Source organism: Sphaerodactylus townsendi, linkage group LG09 (genome assembly GCF_021028975.2).
Source record: "Sphaerodactylus townsendi isolate TG3544 linkage group LG09, MPM_Stown_v2.3, whole genome shotgun sequence".
Classification (NCBI taxonomy): Eukaryota; Metazoa; Chordata; class Lepidosauria; order Squamata; family Sphaerodactylidae; genus Sphaerodactylus; species Sphaerodactylus townsendi.
In genome coordinates, this window is record NC_059433.1 from 78179983 (window position 1) to 78206199 (window position 26217).

General features: G+C 43.3%; 1 protein-coding gene across 1 annotated transcript; it reads right to left on the bottom strand.

Annotated features, from left to right (window-relative positions):
- Positions 1-2278: 2278 nt before the first annotated feature.
- On the bottom strand, positions 2279-23166 carry MED30 (mediator complex subunit 30). The gene is given in 6 exon segments (XM_048508384.1): positions 2279-2616; positions 13148-13258; positions 14441-14479; positions 14481-14615; positions 20866-21071; positions 23066-23166. Coding segments are annotated over 5 exon segments (555 nt in total). The 5' UTR covers positions 21040-21071; positions 23066-23166; the 3' UTR covers positions 2279-2520.
- Between the last annotated feature and the right edge of the window lie 3051 nt (positions 23167-26217).

Here is a 26217-nt window from a genome sequence, read left to right on the forward strand (position 1 = left end):
ATGGTTGTTGTGTGGATAAAAAGGAGGAGAGGAAACTAATATCAGCTGCTTTGATCCCCACTGTGGAGAAAGAGTTTTCCAAAGTAGTTTTCTGAAGTAGAGGCCAGAGGGAGGAGAAGAGGGAAAACTTAACAGAGGGGCAGATAAAGGTAGGTTGAGTGGGAAGGAGACAGGGTTACCAACTCTAGGTTGGCACATTCTTGGGGGAGTGTTTGAGGAAGGGGGGGGGGATACACCTCTGAAGATGCCAGCCGCAACGTTAGGAACAAGATCTACCAGACCACGGCCACACCGCCCGGAAAACCCACCACAGCCAATATGGAAATACTTTGTAAAAAAATTACCTTCTGCCACCAATCTTCCTGAAACAAAGCCTACAATGTGTCCTGTCCCTCTCTGTCAGTGGAACATATAGCACAGACATATTTATTTGTTGGATTTATATCCCGCCCCATCCTCGACATACTTGCTATGAACCCGGGCTCAATGGCTGGACCAGCATTAATGAGTAAAGTTGGTTCTTAAACTGTAAATAACAAAATTCCTCTGCGGTGGCACAACCATCACGATGTATCCATGACATCTCAGATACATATAGAAGAGCAAGCACCTTTCCCTTGCTGTTTTGTGTAAATGAGATTAAAATTGAAATGAAACACACACCCTTGCACAGGTGTCAAACTCGTGCCCCTCCAGATGTTATGGACTACAGTTCCCATCATCAGCATGGTGCTGGCAGGGGATGATGGGAACTGTAGTCCATAACATCTGGAGGGCCACAAGTTTGACACCTATGCCTTAATGTATCAAGAGCACAAAAACAGTAGGTGTAGTAAGTGACTGCACCAGGGTGGCTAAGGTTTAAATTCCCATTCAGCTATGAGGTTCACTGGCTGGCCCTGGTAAATCACTCCCTCTCAGCGTAATTCCTCATGGGGCTGTTGTGATAATATAACTAGGTCCATGTGCGGTGCCCTGTGCTACTTGGATGAAGGATGTGATAAAAATGTAATAAAGAGAACAAAGTCTGTTCTGGAGAGTTCACAGGAACAGAAGGAACTTGGCGATTATTTAATCTAAGTCCAAGGCAGGATCATCTATATTCAAACATCCTAGCATCTTTGCTCAGATCGTATATGGATAATACATCAGAAGCTAGCAAGGTGCAGAAACGCCTGCAGAAGAGAATGCTCGCTACAAACAAAACTAGGCGGTTCAGCACAGAGACCACAGAGTTCCATATCCAAATGGAAAGCCCGAAGCTCAAGTTTACCAGCCACAGCTGCAGGGCTTACTATCTAGCTAGAAATTAAATCCTACCTCCATGCCAATAGATCACAACTCTTTAACAAACATCCAGTTCTAGCATAGGTCTCCAAGCCTTTTCAACCTGGAATTCTGACACAGGGTGATGGATGTAGCCAGGAAATGGCTGCTGCAGGAGGCGGAGCCAGCCACAAAATGGGTGCTCCACAAAATACCACAATGGAGTCACCTGAAGTAGACTAATAGATTTATTGTGTCATAAGCATTTGTGGAAAAATGTGGAAAGAGCTTGCATATCGGGTCACCAAGGGTTGAGAATGACTGAATGGATAACATCATCATCATCAAGCATTCGTGGACGAAAGCCTGTTTTGTCAGATGCAAGGAAGTTGATATCACAGTTAATCTGTTAGCTGTTAAGGAGAATGAGATTATGAGGTTCTTTGTTTCAATGGATTAACGTACTACCTGGATGTATTTGTTACTTGCAGAGGATCAACAGAAACAACAGCCTTAGAACAAGAGATTTGAAACTCAAAGGACAAGCCATTTTTTTGAAAACAGAATTTCTCTTCTACATTGCATTTGAGGGGTTTCCTCTCGCATCTAAGTCTTGAACCATTCAATTCGACATCCAGCAGATATTTCAGACAAGCAGATGTTTCAGCTTAATCCACCTTGAAGGAGAAGAGTGAAAATGTTTAGCTTAACTCAAGCTGAGAACAAAGGACATTTGGTTGGAACTGAAGGATCATGAACAGGGCCTCTTCTCACAGAACGAATCGGTTTTGCCTCTGCCCTCAGTGAAAATAGGTGGTGGGGGGCAGGGTGGTGGGGGGGACAGAAGACCCCAGGAATAGCTTGCTACACAACAGGAAGTAATAATCTGTGATAGTGCCCTCCCTTCTCATGGGAGAGCATCCTTAAGGAATCTAGAGCTAACCAATGGTCTCTTGCCATACTGAGATTTATGGGTTTATTTAAAGCAGCCCTGGTTTGAAACACAAAACAATTTCCATATTGAATTAATTTATTAGCCTTAAGTCATCAATGTCTTTTAAATCAATGTATACAAATACTGCATCCAAACATTGTTACAAACACTGCACCCAACCCTACTGATTTTTATGCATACAAAGTTTAAATATATTTGTTTAAAAAAACATTTACAGCACATGAAATAAAGTTAGCAGAGAGGGGAAAAAATCCCATAAAATAAACATCAACTGTCATAATGAGAAAAAAAAAGATATTTTAGTTTCTCATTGCTAACATGGCGTTGATATCCCAAATGAGATTCCGTAATTGATCCATAATTTGCTTCAGCTGTTGATTCTTCTGTTTCAGTTTCTGCGGAAAGAAAAAGGTTTGTCAACATTGGCACATTTGTTCAAGTTTTGTGTTCTGGATTTTAATAAGAGAAACAGTTTGCAGGACAGTGCAAAAGTCTGTTATACAATGCCAAAGAAGTACATCACTGGGGGAGGATGACCACAATTCAATGTCACAATGGTTTAGGACACACTGTAGGAACAGACGACTGCGTGGCAGAGTGGTCAGAGTGCTGGTTTAGGACTCGGGACACGTCACATCCTTTCACCCTGAATTACCTCACAAGGTTGCTAAGAGAAGTGGAAGGGGAAAGAACCATGTAAATGGCTGTGGAGAAAGGTAGGATGTAAATAAATACTATCTGTTCTGAAACATCTTTCACAGAAATGTGGTCTCCCAGCGGCAGATGGCATAATTTCCATTATGCAGCCACTGCAATACTGCTGTTAATCTCTTATTTGTATTAGTAAACATACCTTGATTCCAGAGGAATAGACACACTGATGTGAATCAAACACGCTTTAGGCGAGAACGATATTCAAGCATAGGAAAGATTACTAGCGGAAGGTGGAGTCATGGGGAAAAGAGCCCTGCCAGCTCCCCAAATAGCTTTGCCAATACATCCCAAGCTTGATTTATGGCTGAAGCCCATCCCCTTGAGTGAAAATGCCTCACCATGTTGAATTCTATTAACTTTCGGGAGGTCCACAAATAAATCTTGGGATAAAAGCAGAAAGCTCATATATTCAGGCTGAAGTCGCCAGTGCCTTCACTGATAACGCGAACAACTAATACTTGTGTTTACTCATTAATACCGTCATTTATCATGCGCGAACTCCAGAGTTTATTACAGGAGCTTAAACAGCACAGTAGCACGTGAAAGCAACCACACACAAAAAAATTAACCACAATCGGCTAAGTGGGAATTATGACGAGGCTCCCTTGTTATACGGTTGCTAGTACACAGTAACAAAACAACCCTGCTGCCACCAAGATTGCAGAAGTGAGTTGTATCAACGATGTTCCCACAGAGCTGTGTTTTTACATGACCGTGAAATGATATCAGAGGGGTTTTTGGCAGTGCCAAGGCGAGGAATCACTGCTCGGCCTCCGCTACCGCCATGATTGAGTGCACAGTAAGGACTGAAGCGTTTGCAATTTTCTCTCGCACAGCGTGATGTCACTTAAGTCTTTTGGCATAAAAAATTTAATCCTCATTTCTCTCCCCCCCCCCCCCCCCACCGCCCCGGCCGTTTTATATGCAGGCCCAAATTAATAATGTTCAATTTGGGCTGGCTTGCCCGGCGCCTTTCCCTCCTAGGTTAGCGAGCTCAATTTGGATTTGCGGTGGAAGATAGGAGCCAGGCCAATTCAGGCACATTTGACACGATGAATGTACTTCCTGGGGAGCCACTCTTCAGATTTTTAGTGCTACACACAGCGTAACTTTTCCTCTTAACTGGCCCGATGGGATTTTCTTGGGGCTCTGAAAAGAATTTTGACAGCATGCTGTGACTTTTAAATCTCCTGGATTCTAGTGCTCTTTATTTTGTTTTGTTCTACCCCCTCCCCTCACAAAACACTTGACATAATTCAATATGTGGAGAAAACAATTCGGCAAAGTACTCCACAACTGCAGCTGAGACGCCGGCAGTTCTACACGGAATGTATTTAAAACATATCCTATTGTATAGTAAAAACAAAATGCCACTTAAAAAACACATAAATGTAAAATCTTCGGTGCTCGCAGAATAACTGGGTCATTGTTGCTTTGCCACACCATGTATGCATATATAATACCCCAAATGTAAAAGACCCCAGTCTCAAAGCTCAGTGGGACGACATGGCAGACAGCTTTTGAATTCTCTCCCTGGGGAGATCTGTCTGTCCCCTTCTTCTATTAGTGGGTTAAGATTTTTTTTGTTTTGAATTCCCTTTATGATTCCCCCTTCCTAGTAAAAGTTTCATGTTTTATATGTCTTTTAACTGTTTCTCAGGTCGTTTAACTCTGTTTTGACAGCTTTTTAAAGTTGCTGAATGAGGTATGTTTTGGGAGGGGGGTTTATTTTTAATGGCTTCATAATATAATCTTATCATGTATGTCTCAAATTGACAGCTGCACTGGTAGCCCTTGAAAGGACAGAAAGGTGGGATATAAATTTTATAATTAAAAAAAACCCCTGTTAATCTAAGGTGCCACTCAGAACTTCTGATTGATTTTGCTGCGATGGTAATGGGGATGCCCTGTTGGATCAGTGGTGGAGCACACTATTTCCATACAGAAGGCACTAGGTTCCCAGGTTCAATCCTTGTATCTTCAGTAAAACCAGGGATCTGCAACCTGCGGCTCTCCAGAGGTTCATGGACTACAATTCCCATCAGCCCCTGCCAACATGGCCAATTGGATTTGTAGTCCATGAACCTCTGGAGAGCCGCAGGTTGCAGACCCCTGATAAACCAATAACAAGAGTGGATTTTTTTCTGCCTGATACCATTGAAAACTACCACCAAGTGGAACAGCCAATACTGACAGTACAATCCAGATTGGGGATGTGGCGTGGAGGTTGTCGGGAACGGTGCCACAAAGGCGGTGCTACGTCGCCTCCATGGAGCTTCGAGCAGGGTAGAGAGGAGAAAAAGTTCAAATCAGTCCACCCGAATGGTTCCATAGGACAAACAAGCTTACACCAAACTTTTGTGCAGTGCAAGTTTGAAGGACCAGGACTTGTGTTCCTGGACTGAATCACTGGTGGAAGCTGACTAATGTTGGATCCGCTCCCAGGAATGTCCCCCTCTCCTTGTGCTGACATCTGCTCAGATGCCGCCGTAGCTGTGCAGCAGCCCGGCCTCCCAAGTTTGCCTGGCCTGGAACAGTGGGGCGGTGGGACAAGAGTGTTTTTGCACTGTGCAATGGCGTGGGTGCTCCTTACACAAGTGGAGGGGGCAAATGAGTTGGCGAGACCCTCCACTGCTTCCACAGCACGACACCCCCCCCCCCAATCTGGACTGTGTTGCCTGTTTAACAGTCCCATAGCCTACCTCAGTGTTGGCTCTCCCCTGGTCACTTCCTTTAGACCAGTGGTTCTCAACCTTCCTAATGCCGTGACCCTCATATACAGTTCCTCATCTTGTGGTGCCCCCCAACCCTAACATTTATCCATTTTACAAAAGGAGAACACTGATACAGAGAGTCTTAGGCGACCCTGTGAAAGGGTCGTTCGACTCCCAAAGAACCACTGCTTTAGACAGCATGCAGAATATCCTCTCTTTATGAGTCAGTACTGTGATATCAAAGTCACACAACCCCAAACTCTCTAAGAGAGTCTTGAAGGACACGCATCTGGGATAATCCTGTGGTATACGGATGGAAACAAGGTGATATCAGAAGGTTCTCAGATCATCCCCCATTGACATCCCCTCAGCTCCCAAAAAAGAAAGGAGCAGCAAAAGGCTGGCAAGAGAGAAAATGCCCTGAAAGCCAGGCTGTTACAGCCCACAGGCTAATATGGCACCACTGCTTCCAACTTAATTTGTTTAATTGATTTGTATCCCACCTTTCTCACCAGGGTGGCTGACTTCATTGTCCTTTCCTCCATTTTATCCTTGCAAAAACCCTCTGAGGTAGTCAGGCTGAGAGAGCGCGACTGACCCAACGTCGCCCAACAAGCTTCCACGGCACAGGCAGAGCTTTGAACCAGGGCCTCCCTGATCTTAATCCAACACTATAACCACTACGCCATACTGTTGAGCCGCTTACGTTGGAGGAAGGCTCCTTAGGCTGGAATGCCCCTGCTATACGTGAAGAAAATCTTCAGAACAACTTCGGTAGCAACTGTCTTTGCAGCAGAAGAGATTGTGTCTAACAACAGGGATTTAAAGAGTATCAGGACAAAATGTGACACAGATGGGGATACTCAGGTGTTACAAGCGGATTCTGGTTTCTCCTGATGGGAGTGGGCCTCATTTATTTGTGGGCTCACATACCCTCCTCTCCCAAGCGTCTCCTGGTACGGGAAGCCAACCTTGCAGACTTCCCAGTTAGAACTAACTGCAATTTATTGCATTAGATGGGAGATTTTTTTTAAATTCAACCTTGGCTTTGAGCTCAAGGGGAGGAAGAAGAGGAAGGAAGGGCACACGCATAGCCAGGAATAAACCAGACACGTTCTTGTCATGAACAAACTGCAGCTTGTCTGTGACATCCTAATGCAATGTCTATGTTCCTCTCCATCTCCATAAACCCCCTGGGGGCTTACATATTAGCTAGTGGAAGGCAAGCAGCATAAGATATACCAAAGCCATATTGAGTACATGTTCAGAAAGCTGAGATATAAATATTGTAATCAAATAAATAAAAAATAAGAACGAAGTTGGCATTTGGAGAATTTGCTTCCACGTGCCTAATTAAGCGGGAGAAGCTTCCCGAGAATGGCGGCGGTGGCCCCCTTTTTTCTAATTTAAAAAATAGAAAGCTTCTTTTGGCAGAAGAAACTGACACATTTTAATTATTCAGATGATGACAGCAACATCTCAGTAGGCCTTCCAGATTTATTTTCAGATTATAAATGCAAGCATGGCAGAGAGTGGGAGATTTGCCTCTAACTGCTAGCGCTGTAAAACAGCCCTGATCCTTGGGAAAAGAAAAGAAAAAAAACCCCACATAGCGATATTTCTGTCCCTCATCAGCACCAGAACAGTGCTGCGGATAGTGAATGAGTCAATAAAGATTTATAGCACTTCCAGATGTGACAGAAACAGTTTTGGGCCAATGGAAAGGAGGTTTACATATAAGATGTGTGTGTGCGAGGAGGGAGGGTGGGAGGGAGGGGGAGAGAGAGAGAGAGAGGGAGGAGGGGGTCTGGTATTCTGGGAAAAAATTATTTCCATCTACTATGCCACCTGCTGCCCAGGTCATTTGGCTTTAAACGTAGCACAAGCACTGAATTAAGAATTTTTAAAAGATGATGATACAGCATCATGCTGACTGACTTTTAAGTGGAATTACGACTACCAGTTAACTTAATGCAACTGCACAGTTCGGAACCAAAGCTTGGAATTAAAGAGTTCAGAGGTGGTTCCACTAATTAAGGGCTGCCTCACACAAGCTCATTCATTTCATGCTTACGGCACTTCTTGTGTAAGAATCGCATGTATGCTGTTAAAATGCTTGATAAAGACGTGACACATACATGTTATTAGCATGTTCAATACAGACAAGACATGACACATACATTTGCTACACATCAAAGCATATGCAAAGGATGGGATCCAGCCACCAATTTAACTCGATCTCGCTTAATTTCTCCGCTTACTGCTGCCCCCATGGATCCCAGATTCCCCCTTCCTGTTTTTCACAGCAGATGTATGACAACATCTGATGGGCCAGGCTGACCTAAGGCTGTGACCACTGGGCCAGGCTGAGTAATGTGCAAGTAACTTTCCAACTATTCTGGGTTTTCTGGGGTGTGTTGCCATGACCTGGCAGTTTTTGCTCCTAACATTTTGGCTGCACTATGGCTGGCATCTTCAGGTGTGTGTCATGGTGAGATGTGTTTCTGTGCTGCGGAGAGAAGCATGTCTTGCCATGACATAACTCTGAAGACACGAGCCACAAATGCCACACAACCTGGAAAACCCACAACAGACAATTGATTCAGGCCTCAAGATTCCAATAGTCGCTTCTGAGCCAGAGCCCAGTAAGTCCCAGCCAAATATATCTGAAAACAAGCGGAACTCATTTCACAGAGGCATTTTATGTCCAAGTCAAAAGAAGAAGTATTGTCGAAGGCTTTCACCGTCGGCTGCAATTGGTTTTGTGGACTTTCCGGGCTGTGTGGCCGTGGTCTAGTAGATCTTGTTCCTAATGTTTCGCCTGCATTTGTGGCTGGTATCTTCAAAGGGGTATCACAGAGAGAAGTCTGTTACACACTGTGTCCAGAAGGGAATGTTTATATTGTCCATGTCCCAGGGTGGGGAACCAATCAGTAAGTGTTTGGGTGGAACTTGCTGTGCCAATATTTGGTTGACTGCATTGCATTGTGGGTGGGGTTTTCAGTCCATTTACATTCACATTCCCTGCAGTAGCAACAGTATTAGTGAATGCAGATCCTGTGTCTGGATGGAGTCCACTATCCATGAACTTAGCATGCCCTTGGCCTTTGATTCTGGTGTTTTTAAGTACGGGTGGCCAAGTTTTGTTAATTCTCAGTGTGTAGCACACTTCTCTCTGTGATACACATCTGAAGATGTCAGCCACAGATGCAGACAAAACGTTAGGATCGAGATCCACCAGACCACAGCCACACAGCCCGGAAAGCCCACAACAACCAGTCAAAAGAAGGAGGTTTGTATTTATTATCTTTAGAGTTAATTGTAAGACTTTTCATCTATGCCCCTCATGCATAACTGCAGTCAGGCTCGATTCCAACCAAGTGAGAACTGTCGGAAGGTTTCTTCTGTACACATTAATAAATATTTATTCATCGCCAGACTCTAAAAAATACAAGCCTGTCCTCTAAACATTATTTTTTTAAAAAAAAAATCTGGAGATTATAATATAGTTTTTAAAAGGACGAGGAATGGCTGTTTTGCGGTGATGCTTCAAGGCACAAATCTCAGCGCAGCCAGACTGCCGCGCTCGCTCGCTGTTTGCTGAAGGAAGAAGTTAGGCTCCATCATAAACATTTATGAAATTCTTTTTACAAGATCACACCAAGGAGGATGATAAACAAATTAGCATTCAGCTACAACAACAAGGGCAAAAACATGCCATAAAGCTATCAATAAACCCCACGAGAAACAGACAGTGAAGCATATTAACAGTTAAAGACTGTATATAACTGTGCATAAATTCATGTTATATTAAATCTTTCTCTATATATGATATACCATCAGGTTGGAGGAAAGGGGGGGATGACAGTTCCTTTTCTTTAAAATGTGCATGCTGTAGTCATCCCCGCCCCCTCCGTTTTTTCCTTTTCTTTTTTCCTTTTCTTTCTTGTGTGCCTAGGCACGGTGCCTGGATGGAAGACTTTCATAGCATCCTTTTCCTCGCTTAATTGGCATTGACAGAAGCAGAAAATGTCAAAAACTTTTTTTAAAGCAGAGCTCCATTTTTTTCCCAAGCCGACGTTAATTACTCAAGCAGATATAAACACAAAAGTGAGCTTCGCGGCGGCACCTTCAAAAAAACCCGAAACTGCACAGCAGTTTTATTGCGGCATAAGGTTTTGTGAAATATAACCTACTTCGTTAAAAGCCCAGGTTGTTCTATGTTGGCAGGTTATATATGTGTGTGTTACTAATTTGAATCCGCTAGCAATTTAGGGGCCAACAACATTTTCCGGATATACGTTTTTGAGAGTCAAAGGGCCCTTAATCAGATTTCAGAAACTTCGATTCATGAAAGCTCACACCCCGAAACTCTTCTGGGTCTCTCACGTGTTCCTGGACAGAAATCTACTGCAGATCGACGTGGCTATCCTCCCAAAATGCTGTTTCTAACAGTTCCATTGAAAACTGAGGTATCTGTTTGTTCGGAAAGTACCCCCACCACTTCATGCCCTTTCGCCCCACTATTTATACATTTCCTCCCTTCTAAATCCTGCATAATTGCCACAACAATACTTCCGTGCATCAGATGAGCAGGATCTAGTCCATGAAAACGCAGGCCACGCTACCACTGTAAATCTGTCCATTTTCAAGCTCCTACAAGTCTCCTCTTCCTCTTCTGCTTTTGCTGCCACCAGCTGAGAAGAAGAGGAAGGTGGATAGTTGGTTTTTAGACCCGGTTTTTCTCTACTTTAAGGAGTCTCAAAGCAGCTCACAATCACAAGCCCTTCTTCTCCCCACACCAGGCCCCGTGAACGATCGGTGGTGCTGTGACAGTTCTGAAACAACTGCGAATTGCCCAAGGTCACCCAGCTGGCTTTACATGTAGGAATGGGGAATCAAAACTAGTTCTCCAGATTATGCCCTTTCTGAAAGAGCCAGGGGATGCGGGGTGCAGCCGGGATAATTGATCCTGGTGTAGCCCTGGGCTCGTTTGCACGCTCTTCCTTTACCTTCTTCCCTGCGCAGCCCTACAGGTAGAAGGGGGTGGGGTCCCTGCAGCCACTTAGGACAATACTGTAACTTAGCTTCCCCCAGGCAAATAGATGAGGCCTACTGAAATCAGATTTCCTAAGAAGAACACAGAATGTATTTTAGACATTTCTATCCCACACGCTCCACCCACAACGAATGGGGCTTGAAGAGCACCCATGGGACTGTGCGCCCCCCCCCCCCGCCTTTTGTTCACTTTCCTTACCACGTTCAGCAAATGTTCTTATTGTATAGAAATCTTGCACAGTCTTTCTTCAGCATCAGTCAACTTAAGGCGAAGGATAAACTGCACAAATAGACAGCTCAATACGTCACCCTGTCAAGCAATCTGGATCCTCATAATAAATGCTAATCTGTCAGATATATTCACTTGGATGGTAATTTGCAATTGTAAACTCACACTGAAGCAGAAAATCTGATTCCATCTTTAGCATAAAGGACACATTTCCTCCTGAAATTCTGACAAAGACGGCGCACACACACGCAGATCCTCACTGCAGACTCAACTGCTTTTCAGGAGATGTGTCCGACGTTCAAGGAAGATGTCCATTTTGTTAAGCACGAAGCTTCTGTTGTTGTCAAGTTTCCAGCAACATGATCCACTACATTTTAAACATGGCCTGTCATGTTCAGATCAAAATGGGGTCTGCTCCTAAACGGCCCTCCAAGCCCCACCAGGGTGTCTGGGACATGAACAGGGAACCTCTTTGCCCATGGCTGGAACCTAACTAGGTGAACTGCACATGCTCAGCCAAGCAAGTGGATTAAGAATTTTACGGCACAGAAGCATCAGCCTTTACAGTGTGCCGAACACCGTGGCACCAACTGGAGAAGTTTGTGCTCACAGGAGGTTGAAAATGGCAGCCCAATAATCATGGAACAACCTCCCCAGGGAGGTACATGTACACCCTCACTTTCAAGCTTCAGGTAGCAATTGAAAAAGGTTTCATCTAGGACAGCATTTGATTAAGTTTTCTTGTCTCATGGTTGTCTTAAATTGGGGGTCAGTGGGGTATAGTGGTTAAGAGCAGGTGAACTCTAATCTGGAGAACCGGGTCTGATTCCCCACTCCTCCACAGTGCAGACTCTAACCCGGTGAACTGGATTTGTTTCCCTGCTCCTACACATGAAGCCTGCTGGGTGACTTTGGGCTAGCCACAGTTCTTCGGAACTCTCTCAACCCCACCAACATCACAAGGTGTCTCTTGTGGGGAGAGGAAAGAAAAGGAGTTTGCAAGCCCCTTTGAGTCTCCTTACAAGAGAGAACGTGGTGGGGGCAGGGGGGGGTATAAATCAAACCTCTTCCTCTTCTGAATTAGAGGGCCAGATAAATTAGGAACTATACTCCTATCAGTTTCTACCAGCATGGCCAATTGGCCATGCTGACAGAGGCTGATGGGAATTGTAGTTCCTGAACATCTGGAGAGCCGCAGGTTCCCTACCCCTGTTTTAAATGGTGTTTTTTTGTATTTTTATGGTTATTATTTTGTTTACACGTGAGCAGCCCGGAGTTCTGCAGTGTAGAATGCTGGCTAGTAAATGCTTTAACTTTAAACAAACAAACAAATAAATAAGGAAATAATAATAAAAGCTTTCTTGAAACACAGAAAGGAATAGAAGCATGCACCATCAGCTGTTGCAAACAGTTGGATGTAGGAAGCTTCTAGATTAGCCAGGCCTGGCCTTTGCAGGGTCAAACAGCAAGGTCCTGCAGGGTCAAAAACCAGATACTGTTGGCTGCACTTCAGGCTGCAATGGACATTATGGATCCTGGGGCCAGTGAACACGGCCTTCCAACCTCTGTTTATCTCCACAGTCCTGACTTGGTGCTCACACAGGGTCTGGACCTTAATTGCCAGATATGCCCTTGGTCTTCCAGTGACCCATACAAGCAACTAACAAATTATCCATAACCATTAGGTCTTAAGACTACACATGCTCAACTGCAGTCATATCGTTAGCCATCATTTTCAAGAAGCGTACACACGTGCCCTTGCCACGGTAACTTTGCCCCAAGCACCAGATACTGAATGGAAGTATTATGTACAGAGGAACCACCGGCCAAGAAGCAATAGGTTAGGCAACAGACATAACTGGGGGTGTTGGAGCCACCTTAGCCACAGCCAGAGAACACTCATCTCAGAACCTTTCCATAATAACCAGACTACATGGCCAGAAAATAAGAATCATTAAAATTTCTCGAGAGGAAGAAAAAGCGAGGCGTAAAAGTAACAAGCTGGAGCAAAGAAATAAGGATGAGCAACAGAACAATGTAGGCAGAAGAACAGGCTCAATAAACCACCTTAAGACTCACTCATTGGACAAAGGTGATGCATAATTTTTTTTAAATGCTGCATGTGAATCAAAGGCATGTTTTAGGCTCTCCGAGTGCATGCCTGCACAGTTGCATCAGCTACATACAAAATGCACGCATGTAAATTGCTACCTTGTTCACTTCCATGATTTCCCTTCTCTCTTCGCTGGCAAAGAGAAGCTGGCTGGCTGCTCCTCGGTCGTCGTGCTTGGAGCCGTCATCTTCAACGTAAGGAATGAGTTGCTGCGAATGAGAACAAAGCCTTTTTTTATAGAAAGCAGACTGGCAGCTTCTTATAGAACTAGGAGCGAAAAGAAAGTTTCACGTGCCCTTTAAAAAGAGAGAGGGGGAGACGGAGCAGGAGAGTGAGAGAGATTGCCGCAATACAAAAGTAGAGAAACTCCTAAGAGTTTGAACTGCATGGCTAACTGTTTCCAGATGTTTTAGGAAATTGGACAGCTGCTCTTTTGCAAATACTTAGTTATGCTTTAAAGCTTTATGTGCATTATTATGTAGGTAAAAGGTTAAGATATATGAAATTCAAAAGCACTTTGGTTAGAGTAAAGAACAAAAGAAACCGGTTCTCACTATGTGTAGATCTACAAATTATGAGTAATTTCACACTCTATTGGACTGAATTCTTATTTTTATACAGGGCAGTTGGCTGGAAGAAGCTGTGATTTAAAGAGGAACACTGATCTTTTTAACCTTTTGCCCTTTCAATGTTCTCTTGTTGGAAACCACTCTCCCTCCCTTGGTTGCTTTGACCCACTGGGGAAAACTTGCCACGGAGCCACAAAACTCCCCCAGTGGGACCAAAAGCCGTTGTATCCTTTTCCCTCTAAGGAAGGAAGAGGATTAAACAAGTACCACCATATCAATCTTCTCCTTCAAACTGCAGTTCCAAACTGTGGGAGCCAGGCATCTACCAGAGAAGCACCAGGGTGGATGGGGAATGAGTTAGCTGATGGCAAAATACTTCTGTTTTCCCCAGGTAACCAAGTAGGGGCACCCAGGGCCAGGTGGCTTTATCTCAGTCTTCTGACCTTGAGTCCATCCTGCATTCCTATCTTTCACACCTTCTGTAGTGTGGGATAGAACTAAGGAATAGGGAGGGGAGAGGAGTACACAGGATTGATATATTGGGGTTGTCTGAATGTTCCAGCAGCACCAGCTTTTCCCCTCCAGCCTTTGTGTCTGCTGATAAAGACTTCTAAACCTTCAAGTTCCAGAGTTTGGTTTGAGTCCCAGAGCACAGCTTGACACTGTATGACATAAAACTGAGCAAAAAAGATCTGATTTTTTAAAAAAGGACTGCAGAACTAAATACAACATCCACTCTATGTCGTCACATAACGGAAATATAAAGCAAAATTCCAAACAGTTATATTTGCAGGGGAGAGACTCTCTCACATTCTCTGCCACCTCTATGGGAACAGGATCCCAGCCTCACAAGCAGTTTTCAAGCTATACTTTCGGTCGCAATATTGAACACTAATCTCAGTTTCCTAAAAAGTATCGAGAGTTGGCGGAGGTGCTCCTGCAGCTTTCCCAGCCTGTCTTGATATGTGCCCGTGTGATAGGTGACACCGTTAGGCAGCTAAAGGAAGGGTGAGACAATATAATCCAAGGTCATGCTTCATTCATTCTCCAAAATAAATTGCTATTGAAATTTAAATACCCATGATCTTTCTTTCAGCTTTAAGCATCCCTGGAGACATGTGGTAGACACACATTCGCCAACAAATGCAAGTTGTAGAAATCATATTTTAGCATTTATTTTTATGTCACGCTTCTCTGAAATAAAAATACGCATAAGAGATAAAAACACAATAAAAAGTAATGGCTTAAGATTAAAAATAGTTGCTTCAAGTTGTTTTCGGAAAGGCATATCTAAATAAAATACTTTTAGTCACCTGCCCCTTCCCCTCCCACACCAGTAAGTTAATAGCAGTTAAGAAAGGTGGGTTTTTAGTGGGCGTTTGATAAAACCAGAGCCACTCCTACTTTCTGGAGGTAGATTATAATGGGTAGCTGCGTTAGCCTGTCTCAAGCGAGAAAAGAGTAAGAATCCAGTAGCACCAGAAAGACTACCAAAATTTCTGGCAGGGTATGAGTTTTTGTGAGTCATATTATCTGAAATAATGAGTCACAGTATCTGAAGTAGTGCGCTGTGGTACACAGAAGCTCATCATCACCTGCCAGAAATTTTGGTAGTCTTTGTAGGTGTTTCTCACACTGGAAATAGAAACCCACAAGGCCAAGAGGGGAGGCAACTTTGTGGCACATACTGCATTGGGTATGTGGGATCAGTCTCTTTACAACAGCTATACCAGGGGTATATGCTGACAGGGGCTGATGGGAATTGTAGTTCCTGAACATCTGGAGAGCCGCAGGTTCCCTACCCCTGAGCTATACAAATGCCGACTACATCTGTGCACAGCCAAATCAATTCACTGTCTTACAGAATCATTCAGATATTTAACATATTTATACCTTGTTGCATAAATGTATATTTCCAGAACAGCCAACAACTAAAAGCAAAATAAACAGTAAAAGTGGATTACTCGATTTACGTCTTACCTTTCTCCCCAATGGGCACCCGAAGGGCTTGAATCAGCTTAGACTGAGAAGGTGCGGCTGGCCCAAGGCACCCATAAGAACATAAGGAGAGCCCTGTTGGATCAGACCAGTGGTCCATCTAGCCTAGCATCCTGTCTCACACAGCGGCCACCCAATTCCTCTGGAGGTCTGACAACAGGGCACAGAGGCTGAGGCCTTCCCCTGGTGTTGCCTTCTGGCACTGAAATTCAGAGGTTGACTGCCTTTAAAAGTGGAGGTTTCCTTTAGTCACTGCGGCTACTACCCACTGATAGACTGATCCCCTTTTAAAGCTGTTCATGCCTATGGCCATCACTACATCCTTTGGTAGAGAATATCACATTGTATACTGTCTCTGTGTAAAGAAGTAATTCCTGTTATCCAAAATACTGCCCACCAGCTGCGCTGGATACCCTCAAGATCTAATCCCCTTTGTGGATTGGGCGGTATATTAAATCAATCAATCAATCAATCAATCAATCAATCAATCAATCAATCAATCAATCAATCAATCAATCAATCAATAATATTTTGGAAGAAGGAGAAAAAGTTCTCTTTGACAATTCTGTCCAACCCGTATGTAATTTTATAAACCTCTATCATGCCCATGCTTAGCTATATCTTTTCCAAACTGAAAAGTCCCCGACTTCAGCCTTTCCTCATAAAAAAGGTGCTCCTGCCCCCAATCATCCAGTTTGCCCTCTTCTGTACTTTTTCCAGCTTTATGATGCACTTTTTGAGATATTGTGACCAGAATGCAAACAGCGTTCCAAAGAAGGATGCACCAGGGACTTTATAATATTGACTGTTTTATTTTCAGTCCCTTTCCTACCAATCCCTAGCATAGCCCTTTTCACCCAGCAAGCTTCCACAGAAGAATTGGGATTTGAATCTGGGTCTCCCAGATCCTAGCTCATCAACTCTAACCGCTACATCAGCCTTTAATAATTACAGTAACAGCAACCACAGTAATATTTATTCAATTCATTTACACTCTGCTCTTTTCTTTAAAAGGAACCCAAGCCAGCTTACATCATTCTGTTCTCCATTTTATGCTCACAACAACCCTGTGAAATAGGTTAGGTAGAGAATGTGTGACTGGCCCCTGCTGTTGTTATGAGAGCCAGCGTGGTGTAGTGGCTAAGAGAAGGATTCAAATCTGGACAACTGGGTTTGATTCCCCACTTCTCCACCTGAGTGGCAGAGGCTTATCTGGTGAACCAGATGTGGTTTCCCCCCTCCTACATTCCTGCTGGGAGAACTTGGGCTAGTCACAGTTCTTTGGAACTCTCTCAGCCCCACCCACCTCACAAGGTGACTGTTGTGGGGAGAGGAAGGGAAAGGTGCTCGTAAGCCACCTTGAATCTCCTTACAGGAGATAAAGGTGGGGTATTAATCCAAACTCTTCTTCTTCTTCTGTGACACAAGTGGGGATTTGAATCCAGTCTCCCAGATAATAGTCCAACAAAAACAGTTGTAGATCTGTTTGATGCTAGAGAGAATTTGCTCAACTACTGATTTTTTTACATTTTCCACTATAGGCTACCAGTTTTCTTAATGCCCAGAAGGTTCAGCTTTACCCCAGTTCCACCCAACATCACATAATCTATTCAAATCTGCCTGACACTAGATGCAGGACACAGATAAACATCCCCGAGGCTGGAGCCTCGAAGGCTTTTCCTCTGCTTAACGTCAAGCCTGACAAAGAGCTCTAGTGGGACTCAAAAGTTCGCACTTGTTTTGCATTATTCTGGCTGGTCCTAAAATATCTCCCAGCTCTGATTTTTGAACTGAAGGGGGAAAAACACTGCAACAAACATAAAATCAGTAGGTCCAGCGGAAACCACAGTTGAAATTCTCAGGAGAGCCAACGAAATATCCCAAATGGAGGGAAAGAAACCGAATGTTTGGGTGAACAAAACACCTTAGAATTGACAAACTTGGTGGCAAGAGGACCACATTCCCCAGCTCTGGGGAATTCAGATTAGCCTGTGCACTCCCACACACACCAGCTGGGTGACCTTGGGCTAGTCACAGCTTCTCGGAGCTCTCTCAACCCCACCCACCTCACAGGGTGTTTGTTGTGAGGGGGGAAGGGCAAGGAGATTGCAAGCCCCTTTTGAATCTCCTACAGGAGAGAAAGGGGGGATATAAATCCAAACTCCTCTTCTTCTTCTTCCTCTGGAACTACAGCTAAAATGACACTGCGTGATGCTCTGGATCTCATGATTAGAACCTTTGTCTACATAAACCCCACTGGATTCAGTAGGATTTATTCCCATGTCTAGGATTAAGCTATTACATGTAAATAGAGAGCCAGCATGAAATAGTGGTTAAGAGTGGCAGATTTTAATCTGGAGAACCAAGTTCCCGCTCCTCACATGAAGCCTGCTGGGTACCTGGGGTCAGTCATAGTTCTCTCAGGACTCTCTCACCCCACATGCAGGCAGGCAGTGGCAAACCACCTTTGAATGTCTCTTGCCTTGAAAACCCTATGGGGTCACTTTAAGTCAGTCGCAACTCGATGGCGTGCACACACACATACACACACTGCATGTAAGCAAATTCTACTGAACTCTCCACATAAATATTCTTCAAATAAGTGTCAAAGAAACAGGATGAAAGTAAACTTAACAATTAATTCTCTCACATATTCTCATTTTTCAAAAAACCTATGTGATCTTTGTGCTAACAGCAACATTTATGTTCGGGACAGCAATGATGAGAGCTTACTCATTTCTAGGAATCTGTATGGCAAAGACCAGATACCAAGATTTGTAAGAAATGTTCAGAAGGAGTCAAATAAACAAGCATACATTTCAAAAAACTCATCCCCCAACATATCTGGCTCAGTGAGTAGGTTTACCCTAGTGAGTGGCTAATTACAATCTCTCTTTTTAAATACAGACTAGTCACAATACATGCCAATGCAGGCCAAACAATACATCTACAACAACAAGGCAAAAAGAATACAGTTTATTGTCAAAGGTCAAGATCTATTCTAATTATAGTATGTGTTTTTCCACATACAGCACCTTTGGGCAACTTCTCCAGTTCATAGTGGAAAAAATATGAACTGGACAAATGATGCAGTCAAATGATGTTCCTTTATGAAGGGACAGATCATACTGAACTTATTAGTGCTAGTAAACATGAGTAAACATGACTAGGAACTGGGATGTATGCCTGCAGATCTATACAGAACTACTGGGAAATAATTCATATTAACCCCCTAGAACCAATTTCAAAGTAACCCTAGGGTCAGGTTTAAAAATTAAATCAAGATTTTAAAAAAAACCTCAAACCCAAGAAATATAGTTTTGATTTAGGGAGGGTAACTTTGAGCATTCAAAAGTAGACAGTGAACTCGCACTGAACGTGGTGGAGCGTCTGTAACAGTATAATAAATACAGCTACAGTAATCTTGAGGCTAGACTACTATGATATAGTCAACATGAGACTGTCCTTGAAGATAACTCAAAAGCTGCAGTTGGTATACAACACTACAGCTTGATTACTATCAGGAACTGAACAAAATGCACCCCTTACACCTATTCTGCAGTTGCTTCATTCCTTACCAATTATGTTCTCATGCTCAATTCAATGGCAATCCACAAGCACATGGACAATTTCAACAGAAAGGAAGAAACCATGAAAATGAACAGAACTTGGCTGCCAGTGTTGAAAAACACTAGAGTCAAGACAGTGACTAATCAGCTCCACACAAACACAGGATGACTATAGACCAGTGATGGAGAACCTATGGCACGGGTGCCAGAGATGGCACTCGGAGCCCTTTCTGTGGGCACACATACACAGAGTTCGTCAGTTGGGGGGTGGAAAATCACCCCCCCCACACACACACATCTAGGCTGGCCTGGGCCACTGAGCACGACATGCGCATGTCACAGTGAGCAGGGAGGACTCGGCTGGCGGGCCTGGTGCCTGTGCTCCTGGTGGCTGCTGCCTGAGGGGGTGGGGCACAGAGGAGGCAGAGATGCTAGAGAGGCACAGAGCAGTGCACGGGGACTTGCAGGAGGCTAGAGCAGGCTGGCCCCTGCTCAAGCGGGTGGTGGCGGTGGAAGGAAGAGGGAACCAACCAGTTTTTTCTAAACTAAAACCTGAGCATTCAGGTTAAATTGCTGGGTTGGCACTTTGCGATAAATAAGTGGGGTTTGGGTTGCCATTTGGGCACTCGGTCTCAAAAAGGTTTGCCATCACTGCTATAGATAATAAACAATCAAGGGAACAAAGGCCAGGCTATTTCTATTAAGTTGCCCTCACCTATTGACCTTGCTAACTTTATTGTTACTCACAGGTATATATACTCCACTTGCTTTCCTTTCCTACTATCAGATCCTCTGAAGATGCCAGCCACAGATGTAGGCGAAACATCAGGAGAGAATGCTGCTAGAACACGGCCACACAGCCCGGAAACCACACAGCACCCCAGTGATTCCGATCGTGAAAGCCTTCGACAATACATTTGACAATATACTTTGCACAAAGCTTGGATAGCCATACATTTTAAAAGTAACTGTGAAGACAACTCCTCTATTTATGAAAGAAAAACAACTTGAATTTCGACTGTTTAAATATTCACTGCAAATCCATTAGAAACAGGGATTTTTTACTTGAGCATTATAAAAATTGCCGTGTAGCCAGAGTGGAATTAAAAAAATGCATATAAATATATTTTTTAAAAAATAAGGTGTTGTAAGGCAATCTATTGGCAGAAACCAAAATTACTACAGAAAAGAAATTGGAAGGCCTTAAAAACCATCAACTAAGGATTGATGAGGGTGATTATATTACAATCATTTGAGGGCTCGTGGCTATTACTTAATTCATGAAATCAAAATGGAGCAACTGAGGACATTTGTAACAGAACACAAAAACTGTCCTTGAGAGTAGAAAATCACTGTAAACTTTGGAAGCCAGTTAGTCTCAGTTTTAATTTTTATATACAGCAACTGGTCTACTTAGTTTATAATACTTGTTGGTAATGATTTCAGTAATGTTTGTACTTTAAAAAACACACAAAGAATTTCAACTTTTTTTTTTAAATGAAGCATTTCAAAACACTTAAAGGCTTCTCCTCCCCTTCCAAATGGGAAATTCTTTCTATATCAGCTAGAAGTTTGTCCCGCTTTCTTACTGTATCAGTTTTAGTGACTCGCTGATCCAAGAAACTCCACAGGAAATGCATACACTAACGGGCAAAGTCATAAGTTACTGCTTACGCTCACCTGCATGTTTCTCAATAACTGGAAGATTTCCATGGTGCGAAACACAATATCCTGCACAGTCTCTTGGCCAATACGACAGAGAGATGCAGTATTCACTTCACGAGCAGCTTGAGACTGGGGTCCAGAAAATGGTCCAGGAGGCATTCCAGCTCCTGCTAGAGGAGGGGTGGACATTGTTGAAATCTGATGTATTTTGCAGAACCAAGCTGTACAAAGAGAGGAAAATGAGACTCATAAACAGCATACATCATGGCTAGAAAATAGAAGGGTATGTTTAGTAACATTGTTCTAATCAACATTCACACAAATTAGAAAACAGATAACTATACAGTTATGTTCTAAATGTACACACCAAGCCTACAACAGATCAGATTCCCCCAAACACAAGAATTCTCAGTTGAAAACCTGAACTTTCTGTTCTACTGACTTTACTATACATTTGTCATCATATTGCAAGGGCTCACCTGTTTAAAGTAGCTACAATAAAGAACTTATATCTGCACATGTATAACGTGCAACTTTCTTAGAAGCTTATTTTCACAATGTTCATTCTTTTCTCCTCCCATGTCCCACTGAGCATTCAGAACCATCTTGGATGTCCCTGCTCTTTGCCTGCAGCACGCTTATAAGTGACGACTATGAAATCCTACCACTGACACTAAGATTAGCAGGACTACGGAGGATTCTTTTACAAGCTTTTTTTAAAAAACTGAAACTGGTTTGAAAAATGGCTACACCATTTAAAAGACCATTTGCAGTATAAACAATTATAGAGTTTATTTCTAATTGCAGAGAGGTTTATATAAGCATTTAATGGGCCTCCGAGAATCACCTAAGCCTCTTGGTTCATCCTAAAACTGGATCCTGCACCATTATGAGGGAACAAAGAGCAGGGCCAAAATCTACATTTTGAGAGATGAATTAAAGCAAAAATCTAGCTACAGATGAAAGTGTTTTCAATGTCGTTTAAGCCAAGGCTTTGCCTATCAAGCATAAACAGAAAAACAGAACAAAAAGTCTTTTGTTTTTGTCTCCACATTTCTGAAGTAATGTGCAAAGAGAAAATGTTGAAATAATTTCACCAGGTCTAGGAAACAGGGCACTGAGAGAGGGGCTGAAGAGGTACGAAGAAAGTTATTATACTTTGCAGATCTCTCCTGTTCTCTTTTATCCCACATTCAAGATCACAGTCCTCTCTTCCACATTAGGTGATAGCCTCAATAAACTGGAAAGACAGGGAGGAAAACTTACCATTATGGATAACTGGGGACTGACTAAAAACATTTAAGTAGCAACCCATCTGGAATATAAAACGTATTCACTTTGGCACCCATGCACAGGTGGGTAACTTTTGCAACTTAAAATAAGCAGCACCATCCCTCACACCTGGTCAAGTGGCCGGAGTGGCTCTGAGACCATCCTCTAAGCCAGTGATGGTGAACCTTTTTGAGACCGAGTGCCCAATTTGCAACCCAAAACCCACTTTTTTATCACAAAGTGCCAACACGGCAATTTAACCTGAATACAGAGGTTTTAGTTTAGAAAAAACAGTTGGCTCAGAGGCACGCGTTACTCAGGAGTAAGCTTAGTGAAGCAACCGTGCAACGCTTCAAATGGGTGAATCACGATCATAGGAGGGTTTACTCAGAAACAAGCCCCATTGCCAGCAACTGAGCTTACTCCCAGGTTAAGGATCATGCCCAGGCCAGCCTAGATGTGTGTGTGTGTGGGGGGGTGATTTTCTGCCCCTCCCACATGATGAACTCTGTGCGCGAGTGCCCACAGAGAGGGCTCTGAGTGCCACCTCTGGCACCCGTGCCATAGGTTCGCCACCATTGCTCTAAGCTCCAGAGAGGCTGCAAATCCATCTGGAAGTCCCCACTGGTACGGACTTTTGCTCTTCGCATGCTCAGGGGCACTTCTGTCTATTTTATAGTACCTAACTTTTCTATACGGCAAGCCTGAGAACAAAAGCAATTTATTTTTACTCTGGGAAGCTGCTGTAATTTTAATTTGCGTAGGAAAACTAATGCATTTTATCACTTATTTTATTCAGAGAAATAAAAGCGACTATTCAGCCTCGGAACGTACTGATAATTAATTTTTTTAATGCAAAAAAAGTCCCGCTTAACAGCAATTAGAAACAGCGAGAGGAAGTAGTTGAAGCAAAAAAAATCCGCTCCGCGGAAGCGCAACTTACGCGCGTCTGAAAGTCGCGGTCACTCGCCAGCCTGTAGTTGCCCGGGAAACCGCACAGCAGAACACGGAAGAGGTGACCGGAAAACGGAAGTGACGTTACGGGAGAACAAAAGCGTGGAGAAGTTCGAGAGAAAGAGTGGCAGCGGCATAGTAGTAGGGAGGGGCGATGAGGGCGAACCAGTTGGGATAGGCGGGAAAGGGGCGGGGCCAATGAGCTTTAGCGGGGAGGGATTGGTAGAAAAGCATTGGCGGCGTGGCTGACATGGGGTTGGGAATCGAACTTGTTATCCCGCTTAGACTCAATAGATTGCTTTCTCTTTTTCCTTCTTATTGTGCCTTTAACAGCAGAATATAGGAATTTTAGCAAATGAAGCTTTCCCCTGCATATCATTAAGTAAATCTTATTTTATTTATTTCTCCCAAAACTCGCTGCAGTCACTTTAGTCGATTTTTTCTTAACAACAACCCTGCACTGCAAGGTAGTTTTTGCTGAAAGAAAGTGACTTGGAAGGCAGATTCTCCAAGATAGATTTTAAAACATTTAATATTTTAATCTTTTTACTCTTGTTTTTATTTCCCTTATGCTGGTCTGTGACTGTAATAAAGATTGATTGATTGATTGATTGATTCCCCAGGCTAACATTTATTTCCTTATTGGCTTCCTTTAGAGTCCGCCTTCCTCACTAAGACTGACTGCATACACAATTCCCTGGTTGTCAACATCTGCCTGTCAATTCTGTGAGTCACACTGTAGTTAAAGCAGAACCAAGACGTGCAAATATAACCTAGCAGATCCCTGGCTACATAAACCTCTGTTAGAGACTTGGGGGGAAATTTAAAAATCAATAAAATGACAGCACCTTGTGGCTTGCTAAACAAATGTGAAATTGCTTCAACAGAGTAAAAAATATTTTATATGAACACAACTTTACAACTACAATCAAAACTAAATCGTAGTGGCTATGAATATAGCACAAGTCAGATGTGCAGAATCTTCAAGGCACTAGGAACAATAACAGATACCAACAGTGCCCAGTAATAAAGTGGGGGGGGGGGGATTAATAAAAAGGGCAACGCTGCTTCTTTTCCATCTGCTCTTCTGTGGCGATAGCTGCAGGTCTTTCTCCAGCTCGGGTCTGTAAGGAAATACTTCCCTCAGCTCAGTCAAGCTCTGGGTCTTCCCTCTCCTGCTGCAGATTGACTAAGGGTCTCTTGCAGTTGGTAATATATGAGCAAACTTACCAACTGCACATGCTCAGCATCTCTTGTTCCCTAGCGACTGAAGCCCAAACGTTCCAAAAAACAAATATTAAAATGTTCCACAAAGAAAGTGACAATCTTTCCAAAAGGAATCCCCAGGCATTTATGGAAACAAGGAGGGATGGGAAGGAGGAGGGAGATCGACAGATTTCTGCAGTTGTGAAGATGACCAAGCAGGCAACATTTTAATGGATTCACTAGAATGTCAGCGGTAGGACAAGCTGGTATAGAACCTAAAAGTGTGTTTGTTGTTTTTCTTGGTTTCCATATTGCTACCCAATAGGATAAAAAGCCCCCTCCCTATCTGCTAAGGCAGTGATGGCGAACCTTTTTAAGACAGAGTGCCCAAATTGCAACTCAAACCCCACTTATTTATCGCAAAGTGCCAACCTGGCAATTTAACCTGAATGCTGAGGTTTTAGTTTACAAAAAACTGGTTGGCTCCCTCTTCCTCCACCCCACCCGCTCAAGCAGGGGCCAGCCTGCTCTAGCCTCCAGCAAGTCCTGCATGCACCGGTGTGTGCCTCTGTAGTATCTCTGCCTACTCTGCACCACCGACCCTCTGGCAGCAGCCACCAGGAGCACAGGCACCAGGCCTGCCAGCCGAGTCCTCCCTGCTCACTGCGGTGCGTGCACATCGTGCTGAGTGGCCCAGGCCAGCCTAGATGTGGAAAATCACCCCCCCCCCCCACCACCACATGATGAACTCTGTGTATGTGTGCCCACAGAGAGGGCTCTGAGTGCCACCTCTGGCACCCGTGCCATAGGTTCGCCATCACTGTGCTAAGGGGAGAGGGTCCACATAGGATCCAAGAAGCTATTGTGAGACAGATTATGTTTGTTCTGCTTAATTATATTTGTTCTACAAATTAATAACTGTTTGATTTAACAATATCTATTTTAGAAAACAATGTATAAATGATGTCTGTATTAAACTGTGAGATTGCAAGCCAGCAAGCCAGGAGTCATATGCCATAGTTGAACAAAGAAATTACTGCAAGCGTACATTTGATCTACCAAACGTAGACAAGATAAGAGTTTTTTCATGGTCAGTATAGTTATCCTTGGTTTATTCAAAAGGAAAGGTCTGCTTGCCAAAACCTGTCTCTGTTAAGTTCTTTGTGTTAAGATAGTCCTATGAAATGTTTAGTATTTGCCTAAATTATGAACTTCCAATCAGTATCTACCATTGTTATAATGCAGAAAGAGGGGCATTATGGGATATTATAAAGTAATTTTCTTTGTTTTACCCTGGGGGCATATGTATATAATTTTTGTGTGTGTATGTTTCCCCAAAATTTCTGTTTGCAAATATAAAAGTTTGGCTTCACTTAGACCAATAATTTGTCTGGCGATTTTTATTTCCAACACTACTGCCTTCTAGAACTGAAATGGAACTGGTACTTTTCAGTTTGTTGGGTGGGGGAAAGCAGTTTGCAGCTCTCAGACTTCTGCAAACCAAAATTAATAACCTGCCCCAAAGTCCAGGTGACAGTTGTTTTATCTCAATATCTTCTTTTAAAGTTAAGTCATTATTCAAGGTGACTGCTTCCATGATCTTTTTTATTGGGCTAATACTGCATTAAGAAGCGTTTTTGACTTTCAGTTTTTCTCTTGCAGGGTGCAGGAGAGTTTTTGTGTTTCAACCCATAGACAATTTGAAACCTGATTTGCACCCATGAATATTTCATCTAATTAAGCTTGGCTTCTGTTTGAAAAAAGTGGCACAGTGGAGACAAGCTTTCCTATCATGCCTTAATATCTTTCTCTCCCCTCTTCCCATCTGTTTAAGAGATCAGTCTTAAACAGGTCTACTCGGAATCCTAGTCAGATCTATCCAATGGAAGGTGTCCTATCCAGAGGAAGATGTTCTAACTTCTTAGAGTCACAAAC